At 38.7% G+C, this 10280-nt stretch overlaps 1 protein-coding gene and 1 non-coding gene across 2 annotated transcripts; one reads left to right on the top strand and one right to left on the bottom strand.

Moving 5' to 3' along the window:
- The first annotated feature begins 47 nt into the window (after nucleotides 1-47).
- On the top strand, nucleotides 48-129 carry Trnal-uag. The gene has a single exon. It is a non-coding gene; the product is annotated as a tRNA-Leu (tRNA).
- Nucleotides 130-223: 94 nt separating this feature from the next.
- On the bottom strand, nucleotides 224-9872 carry LOC119734699 (transmembrane protein 180-like). Its single transcript, XM_038208236.1, has 5 exons — nucleotides 9730-9872; nucleotides 7633-8641; nucleotides 5382-5536; nucleotides 3695-3778; nucleotides 224-2937 (listed from the first exon to the last, which is right to left on the bottom strand). The coding sequence occupies exons 1-5, from the start codon at nucleotides 9735-9737 to the stop codon at nucleotides 2640-2642; spliced, it is 1554 nt and encodes a 517-aa protein (XP_038064164.1). The 5' UTR covers nucleotides 9738-9872; the 3' UTR covers nucleotides 224-2639.
- Between the last annotated feature and the right edge of the window lie 408 nt (nucleotides 9873-10280).

The following is a 10280-nucleotide window of genomic DNA, read 5'->3' as shown; positions in this document are numbered from 1 at the left end:
ATTGCATTTTTGTATATAAATCCAATGAGCACCCAACCTCGCTTTGAGGTAGCGTGGCCGAGTGGTCTAAGGCGCTGGTTTTAGGCACCAGTCATTTCGATGGCGTGGGTTCGAATCCCACCGCTGCCATTACTTCTTGTTTTCAGTTGTAGCATGACGATTTGGAAAACTCAGAAAAATCTGCTTAAATATAACTGCTCTTCAAGTAAATCTAAACGTTCACTTTCTCCTGAAATGCATACCATTGCCAGTTTTACAGTTTGGAAAAATTCCATCTGAACACTCCTGCCTATCTTGACTGCATAATGACAATTCAAAAGACATCAACTGGACTCTCTTTTAAACTTTAGTATATCTGCAAAGCACTATGCATTTTCTTTTACCTTGTCAATAAAAAAATGTGACATTTTTCAAGAGTGGTACTGTCCAAATGTGGAGTAAGACATCAAAGTCATGTACACATTCTGGCTTATGGAAACGCTAATTGATGGTGAAAGAAAGATCTAGAAATTTCAAATCTAGAACAGTACACAACTAGACATTTCAATACACGTTTCTGCAAATTAGTGGAATTTTTTCTTCCAATATTATTAACCCTTTCAGACCAAATATATTATAGACATAAGTAACTTCGGGCCAACTTGTTATAAAAAATTAAGGCATATTTCCCTGTCACCAATAATTTACAAAATGCAGAGCGATAGAGTATATATTGAAATGCATTGTGCTTATCAAAGTACAATGAAAGTACTCAGGAGTAGAGCAAGCAAAAAACTAGATTTTTCTAACATTAACAACATATCTATAAGAATATATAGAATTTGACAACTGAATTTATACATGTACAAAGTAAGGTAATGCTTGCAATGTGTCTAATGTTTCAATCTGTAGTGCACATTTAGAATCTAATATGAAGATGGGGGTTGATTTCAGCACAATGTGCATTTGATGATTTAAGTGTGAGACAAAGCGATGCAAATTTTCTATTCCTGCCACAAAAAGCATATGAGAAGTAATTCAACTAAAAAGTTACTCATGAAGTAGCAATTATAATGAATTAATAATATAAAATCCATTTCTTTGAGTTCACAATAACAACAAAACAATTGAATGTGAAATCATTTAGAGGATCTTTACAAAATGTCAACATAAATTAGAAAAAAAAGTAATGGTACTTTAAAACAACAAATTGACACATACATGTACTAGGTATACACCTACAATCCCTGTGCTACGTTGAACCCTGCAGGAGTGTAATTGCACACATGAAACATGCCTTATAACATGAACATAGAACCACTTAATTTTGTGCGTTCATCTAGTAATTTCAGAACAAAAACTTATGTAATTCATAAAGGAACATTACCACTGTCCACCACTCTCCCTTAAAAAATGATAAAAATAAGGAAACTAGAAATATTGAATTCAACACAAAGCAGATCTCTATATGAAAAAAAATATCATTTGACTATGTTGTAAGAATAAAATATTAAAAGTGAGGTAAAAAGGAAAAAAATATTGTAAATGCATCAATGAAAATAATGCAACTGATGACCTAATCTCTACAGAAATTTCAGAGTTGTCAAGTTCTACCACGTTAAATACAATCAATCAGTCCCAATTTAATTGACAAGCAGCTATACTCTGGTCAGTGTGATATGAAGTGTGATAATTTACTTTGTCATTGTATAACCCCTGTTACTTGTGACTTTATTAGTGATTGACTTAAGATGGATATGACAGTTCTGGAGAACCTGCTTTCTTTTCTAAAATATCAAACATTTAAAAAAGAACCAATTAAAAGCAACAAATGCAACAATACATACAAAACTCAGTAAAATCTGTCTTAGTTTTGAAAAATTCGAGAAGAGAAAATGTTATTTTCTACTTGTTCTTTTATCCTACCAGTCATGTGCTAAATAAACGAAAAATTCCAAAAATACTTCAGTACTTTGTTGGTACAATGTATTGAAATGGCTACAAAAGTGCTTTTATCCAAGACCCACAACTAACAAAAAAATTAATCTTAAAATAATCCCCGTTGGACAAAGAAATAAGCTGGATAGGGCTTTAACCTACGACCCCTGGATTGCCATTCCAGTGCTCCACCAATTGAGCTATACATGTACATCCCTGTTGGCATTGACAACATAGGTCTGGGTAGTTCAGTTGGTAGAGCACCAGAACAGCAATTTGGAGGTCGCAAGTTCAAACCTCACTCCGGTCAACTTCTTTGTTCAACTTTACATTATTTAATTTTTGGCACATTTTAAAAGGGTGCACTCTGCACTTAAAAACAATTTCTTTAAATTGAGTAAAAATAACTCAAAATAAACAGGGATATTTTTAACTTGCTGGAATTTCAGTTTCTGTGCAATATGCAATAAAATTATTATTTGAGCAAGGCACTAAAGGAAAAAAAATGCTAGTACACTTTTGTTTTAGGGTTATGTCATAAATTGTCAATTTCACATTTGATATTTATTTATGTTGCAGGTATGGTGTGCATATGCTCACAAACATCACACGATTACCATAAACTACCCTAAAAAAGCCTAGTGTCCAGCGAACATCACCATCGGACAAAAGCAGTGCAGCAACTGACTATAAACTGGCCTTTACATTGTCAACGGTCTCCATCACGACTCAACATGTTTTGGTACGATAATGTGGCTATTCCTGATAGAAAAGGGGTACCAGACCAGTATCTGTATGCAGCCAATGATGACAGGGATACAACAAGCCACTGTGAACATGACTTGATGTAGCTGCTCCACTGAGTCTTTATCCACACTGCGATCGGCTGACTTGTCTTGGAGCATCAGAGTCTGGTACCCATACCTGTTCAGTATATTCAGGATCAGCATTGGTGCACAGGATTGGGCTGCTTTAGTGAACAATGCATTGTATCCAAACACGCTGGAAGAAATTGGAGTCCTGATTGAGAGAGAAAGAAAAATTACAGCAAAATAATCAAATTAGGCTTCAATTCAGTCACCCTGGTACTAGAAATTCCATGGGGCACTAAAGATGCACTGTCCTTGCTAATTTTGTGTTTCAATCAGAAAATCAATTTTTTCTTTTGAATTAAACTTTTCAAGCAGTGCAAAAGTTATTTACCTTTGAATTAGACATTGAGCAAATATTTATTTCACAATTTATGAATTAAGTTTGGCTGACAACTTGGTTCTTGCAGGGTATTCTGGTTCAGGCCCCCATTAATGTCGATAATGTAAGAACATACATGTACTTGAAACAAGACTGCTCGCACCCTGGATGTGTTATGCGCAGAAGCAACCAATAATAAAAGCTTTTTTTGGGGGGGGGAGGGTTTACAGTTGCTCACATTTAAATAACTTACTTAATTTAAGTTAAACTTACAAGTTAAAAACTTAGTTAAACTTACAAAAAAAACCAAAGCAAATTTGTTGGTGTTTATGTTTAAAAGTGATAATTGAACAATTTTGTTCCCCATACGTACAAGTCCACAACCATCGGACAATAAATCTCTGAATTTATTTCAGTCTGCATTGTCTGCAGTGAATGTGAACCCAAAGCAAAGATTTCAATTTAAAGTGCATACATCATCAATACCAACATTTCTTTCTTTCTTTCCAGGATTTCCCCCATTGTTCAAGGTCCCGCTTGTCCTCCAAACACAATTGTTTTTTCCCATACCATATGCCATTCTTACCTTCTATTGTATTTGTCTTTATCATAATCGATGATGTCGGAGACAGGCAGATTAAAGAATGACCCTATGGCATCAGGAACACACCTGCATACAAATGATACCAATAACCCCATTGGTTCAATGTGAACATTTTCAATACCAAACTACTACCGTACGTAAGTTGTTGAGATAAAATTGCCTGGATTTGTTTAAAGATGGACATGACGAATACATTTAGACTTTCTATCCATTTGGCACATAGTTATTCAGAAGAAATAAATGCAGGTTATAGATTGAGCACATCCTTTATATTAATTTTGGAGATTCAGGTTTTTGTTGTTGAATGTGCCACAGGAGGAATACTGTCTCCTCTGACAAATAGGTTGGTTTTATTTTTGGTCTGTTTGATTCTAAATTGAAGTAGTGTACTCACTGTATTTAACACTCTTAGTGTGTTTCCCCAGAATTGGTTAAATATAAAATGAAATTCTCTGGGCCATTGTCAAAGGGGGATGTGTGCATCAATGGAGCTAGCCTTTAATCAAGTCCCACAGGCTCACCCGGACACGTGACGCACCCCAGATGCTTGCACGTAAAAAGACTAGCACGAGCGGTGAAGCCGCGAGGGCCTTTACCATCTCGTGGAGAACGCTTGTGTTTTTTTTACATTTGTCTACTGATTTGGTAGAGAAATTTTCATGCATAATGCATTACCCCGTTGTGAATATTGACCAATGAAAATGTAGAATTACTAACAGCTGTTTAGACGATGTGACGTCACATGCACTCAAAAGATATCGGAGCAAAGCAAGATGGCCGGCGACTTCCTCGGCAAAAGTATCGTTGAAGATTTTAAGCTTAGATTCTGAACATATCTCGCACATTTCAACCTCAACAACGCCATGCAATCAAAGGTAATGGGTTTCAGCAAAAGCGTTGTTTTTGTCAAACCGGCCGTCACAACCGAATGTGGCATTAGCTCGAAATATCCAGTTTTTTTTCTAGGCCCATGACATGGCGACTCGCCAGTATAGCTGGAACGAAGTCCCTGACTTACTATGCAGAATTCAGTTTTAGGGCTGATATTTTCCATTTTCACTCAACTTATACAAGTAAACACTCACCGAAGACTGGAGACATTGTTTAAAAAAGCAAAGGATATTCTCAGAATAAAAATACAATCAAGCCGAACTTGATTAGAAGAGGTATTGTGAGTGCAACTCCGGGTGTGTACATGACACATTTACTGAATTGTGTACAAAACAATGCCAGCAGTTGGTTGTGGTTGCCAGACCAAAACATTGAGGGCTCTGACCATTCCATGTTGGCTGGGTATCAGGCTCGCAGCACTGAACGGTCCACGAGAAGGCGAAGCAGAGGGGATGCATGCATGAACCGTTCACAGTGCATCGTAAATCAGCCGTCCTCTGGCGCGTGAGCTGTCGCTGGTAACCAAAACCACTGCTAGATGATTGGTTTATATTACTTGAATTATATTACTTGAACAAAGGAATAAGTGAATAGTTCCACAAGATAGTAAAGGCCCTCGCGGCTTCGCCGCTCGTGCTAGTCTTTTTATGTGCCGGCATCAGGGGTGCGTCACATGTCCGGGTGGTCCGGGTATAGACGCGTGGGGACTTGACTAAAGGCTACAATGGGGCAGGGATTTGGTTTGTGGATTGTAGAGGGGAGGGGGTGTTGTACATACAGATCAATCAGGAAGAAGACTGCCAACATCCAGGTATGCGTCTGTCCAATCATGAACATGGTGGCACCGCTAGCGATCTTGATGATGAATGAAAGCAGAATAACCTTGTAGTAACCCATCCTCCCTGCTACTGGTCCCAAGATCAGCACTAAAACCTGGAGAAAGGGATCCAAAATGGAAACACTGATTTTGAATTAAAAAGTAAGTTGTTTGAGAGAATGCTTTCAGAATTAGTAACACATACCTAAGTTCTAGTTGATCCTGAATCCTAATGAACTGAACAATGAATGAACAAACTGAAGCTCTATGGTGTTCCTTAACCCTTGCAAGAACCTGTCAAAATCAAATCTGTCAAAATCCAAGTGACACATTGTTTTCCCCAACCTGAATGCTACACTTGTGAATGACAGCAGGACGAGTATTTTTGCTGGGGGTTCACAAAGGTGTCACTAGAGGCAAATTTTACTCTGAATGTTTGTCAAACTGACATCGCATTCAGGCGCGGATCCAGGATTTTTTTAGACGGGGGGCACACTGTTGGAGCAAAATTATTTGGTCCGAGAATTAATGCGAGCGCAGAGTGCGAAGCCCTTACGGCGTGGGGTCAGGGGCCCGCTTAAGGGCCCAGGGAAATGTTGGATTCTAGATGCTCTGTGGTGCAATCTGAGGCAATTCCTGGCTCCTTTCCCCTGAATTAGTTGAGCAAAAGTGTTTAAGATTTTAAGGATTTAAAAAAAAATATATACCCTTACTTTTACAATTTTTAAGTTACTGTGTGCTTGAAAGTCAAAATCCATGTATTTACGTCTTCATGTTTTCTTGCATTTTATATTGGAAAAGGCATTGTATTGACTTAGTTTTGTGAACTGTTGCAACGATGCGTTGTGGCATTTTCTCCGAGGACTAATGTGAGGGCGGATCACGCCTGTCATACAGCGTGGGGTCCGGGGTCCAGGGTCCGGGGCCCGCTTAAGGGCCTCGGAAAATTTAGAATTCTAGATGCTCTGTGATGTATTTTGAGGGGATTCCTGGCCCCTTTTTTCCCTGAGTTATTTGAGCAAAACGTTTTAAGATTATAAGGACGTTTTTCATTGGTTTATAATATACTCTTGCGTTTACAAGCCTTGTAAGTTTCTTCTGTCTTCACTTGTATAACCAAATATTTTCGTCTGCATAGTTATTTTCCTGCTTATTTTTGAAAAGGAATTGTATAAACTTAGTTTGTAAACTGTTGCAAGGATGCGTATAGGGGCATCTGCCCGAAGACCAATGCGAAGCGCGAACGTCTTTCGGCGTGGAGTCCGGGGCCCGCTTAAGGGCCCCGGGAAATTTTGGATTCTAGATGCCCTGTGGTGCAATCTGAGGCAATTCCTGGCCTCTCTTCCCCGGAGTTATTTGAGTAATTTTTTTTAAGATTATAAGATTTTTTTCATTGATTAAAATATATATACTCTTGCTTTTACAAGCCTTTTACTGAAATCAACGATAGAAAGGGAGAGTTGAGGGAGACCATTGCACATTAGAGCATGCATTGCCTGTCATGCCTGACGCTTAATGTGACAAATTAGGCGCGAGTACTTTGCGCAACACATGCATAAACCAGTATGCAATGCAACTCAAACCAAATGTTAAATATTTTCTTCAAGCAAAAATGTTTTTTGTACAAGACTAGTAGTTGTGTCTGCATTATATAATCACTATTATATAACCGACATACAGATCCTTGTCATTTGATTGGTGAAACTCACATCACGTGACATTCGTTATTGCTCCCATTCATGCCGCGGCTCAAAAAGTACTATCCGCCCATGGGGAATGGGAAATACTATTGAACAGTTAGAATCATGACGCGGTATTTGTGTGCAAATGCATGCTGGTGTGCGCGTTCAACGTTGCGCGTATTGTTCCAAAGAGCCAGACTACAGCGTTGGGTTCAAACATTTTTGTGAAGGAGTGGTTTAGAAGAGAGAAATGCATTTTCCTCCAGTTTTGTATTGAAATAAAAGTTCAAATATATCAAATGACAAGGATCAGTTATATAAAACAAATACTGAGTGGCTTTATATTGTGAAATGTGAGGAATATTATCGCTTGGTAAAATCTGGACTTTTCCAGTTCACTCGGCTTCGCCTCGTGAAATGGAAAAGTCCAGATTTTACCTTGCGATAATATTCCTCCCATTCCACGCTGAGCCACTCAATATTTGTATACCAATAGGCCATGCACATATGACCTATATTACCATACTGACCTGAGGTATTACAAAGGCAGATCCATACAGCATCCTTCGTGCCAGTGGAGGAAGGTCAGTCGACGGAATCAGCTGATCAGCAAAAATGGCCAGAAAATTGGCCTCGTAAATGATGTGAAATATCTGACAGAAATTCATTGTCACAAAGAACAGAAAGTTCCTCTCACAAACAATCTGCTTGAACTGAACCCAAGCCTTGGGTCCTTCAGAGGAAGACCTGCTCGCTGTGTCATTCATCTTCAATGACAAATCATCATTGGCAACATTATCGTACATAGTGACTACATTCCGACCAGTATAATACATAGCTAACCAGCTGATTAATGCAAGCACCAGACAAAACATTTGAAAGGCTCTGAAATTCTCAAGACTTGAGGAGAAGAACTCAGCACCCATGACACTTGTTGCTCCCAGTACCGAGGCAATCTGACAGTACTTGGTAAGGCGTAGACGGTCCTCGTGTTTGGAAGATATCTCAGCATACATGGCACAGTGAGCTAGCAGAACAAATGTGAATAACGTATCATACGCACAGAGCGAAACCATTAAATGGATGCCCACCAACCAGCTGTTGGCCCCATAATTCCCCCATGGAAACCATGGTAACAGGAAACAGATACTGAAGAGTGGGGCTCCATACAAAATGGCCAGTCTACGACTGCGGAAAATCCTGATTTTGGAGTTGTCCTGCCAATAGGCAAACAGGGGATCATTCACAGCATTCCAGACAAGATATACAACCTGTGCTATTGAAAACCACGACTCAGAAATATGATAGTGGTTTAGAAACAACTTGACGTAATAGAACTGGAACACAGCCGATGTCAATTTGTTGCCAAATGCCGTCAAAGCAAAGGCGAAGGAGTTCATATGCAGTGTGAAAGGCATGGTGCTCAAGTGATGACAAGACAATGAGAAATTCTTGACCGCAAACGAGGAGATTTCAGGGCTTGGTACAGACGCTCTGCAAGCTCCTTGTATGTCTGTCTTGCTGCCAGACTGAAAGGGTCTAAAGTAAAAAGGATGGAATAAACCAAAACAAGTTTCACTCACATTCCATGCAACAGTCTTTCTTGAAAGCTAAACTGACCATATACATGTACAAATACATTGTACCTCCTATAAACTAAAAGTAAAACAGGATCCGTGTTTGCATTTTATTTTTTGACCATAGAGTGTATTCCATAAATGAATGACTTTTTTACTGGCCATATCAAGGTGCTAATGCTAGTCCATCTGTCCAAATGGGTTCTCCCCTTAAAAAAAGAAGACAATTAATAAAGAAATCAATTTACAGTATGGATTGTGCACTTTGTGCATGCCTATCAACTCCTAAGGATGCCATTTACAGCTGTTGCAATTAGCAGAAACAAATTGCACATGACTAAATCAATTACATTATTAAGGAGTTTTTCAATCCATTAATAAAGGATTTAAACTTTATTGTAGGCCTAAATGACAAACAATTTATACAATTTCCCATGATTGATCATTAACCTTAGAAAGAACAAAAAAAAAATTCCCTGCATTTGCTACGGTTAAAAATGAATGCACAATACAGACACAGATTTGCTGCATGTAGCCTGTAAGTGCAATCATGAAGAAAAGAAAAAAAAAATTCAACAAATCTGGAGGTGATTCTTAATCTTGTTTTTTTTTCTTGGTCACAAACATAAATGTTTTGCTATATTGATAGAGGAATATAATCGGATCACTGTGTGCAAAAGTGCGATGCCTATTTTGTAAACTGACAGTGACAAATAACGTTGATAATTTTTATCCAAATATCTGTTTGTAAGTTCTTGGGTAATCCTTACTTTTAGGACACCTCTATTTTTTACGAGTTCTGTTCAAAACTGACTTTTGCAGATGTCTGTCCAGTACCAAAGTGACTTTTGCAGGCTAAAGCAGTCTTTAGAAGTCAAGAAGGTGTCATTGCAAATTGTTCAGATGTGCCACGAAGTATCAGAATGTCAATTTTGAGTGTCATTTGGTCAACTGTTTTGGTGAGTCTTTCCCTTCCTACATAGGAACGGGGTCCTAAAAGTAAGGATTACCAGTTCTTGTTTACTTAATAAACTTAACATGCCAACGCACCGTAACATATCCAATGCTAAAGATGATATCGCTGATAGATTTGGTTCAGATTTATCGCCCTGCCCTGGACCCGTACCCGCCGGTACTACGTGATGCTGAGTGTAGCGAGCGCAGTAAGCGCACTAGTACTAGTACATACAGTACAGCTAGCTAGAGCAAAGCTAGCTAGTTAGTTAGTATCAGCCTGACCGTAAGAGGGCGGGCTGTACAATTTATATTACTTCCGCGCCGTTACTTGTATTGTAATTGTATTAAGTTGTAACTCCACTGCTCTTTTAAATTTTATTAGGTGTTGGTGTTGGGCGGACTTGGGCCTTGAGCCCAACGGCAACACCTATTGGTTTTGTAAGAATTTACTGTTTTTGCTCTTCTCAGCATATTCTCAGCAAATCCTTCTCCCCAGAACTGTTTGGAAAATGCAAACATATTGTTGATGTACCCTAACGTGGCGCGCGGGCCCCTAACGTGGCGCACTTTGATTTTTCGCCTGTAGCGCCTAGCTAGAGCAAAAGTTTTAACTGAAATTTCACAGAAAGTGAAATTTCATCAAG

This window comes from Patiria miniata, unplaced genomic scaffold (genome assembly GCF_015706575.1).
Source record: "Patiria miniata isolate m_02_andy unplaced genomic scaffold, ASM1570657v1 HiC_scaffold_28, whole genome shotgun sequence".
Classification (NCBI taxonomy): Eukaryota; Metazoa; Echinodermata; class Asteroidea; order Valvatida; family Asterinidae; genus Patiria; species Patiria miniata.
The sequence above is the reverse complement of the archived record's forward strand: the minus strand, read 5'-3'. Positions and strand labels throughout refer to the sequence as shown.

Excerpts from the sequence above, each read along its gene's own strand:
- LOC119734699 (XM_038208236.1), bottom strand. Across the intron at positions 5,537-7,632 it reads CTGCCTTTGTAATACCTCAG|GTTTTAGTGCTGATCTTGGG; the intron begins GTCAGTATGGTA and ends CCCTTTCTCCAG. Across the intron at positions 3,779-5,381 it reads GTCTTCTTCCTGATTGATCT|GTGTGTTCCTGATGCCATAG; the intron begins GTATGTACAACA and ends ATTTGTATGCAG.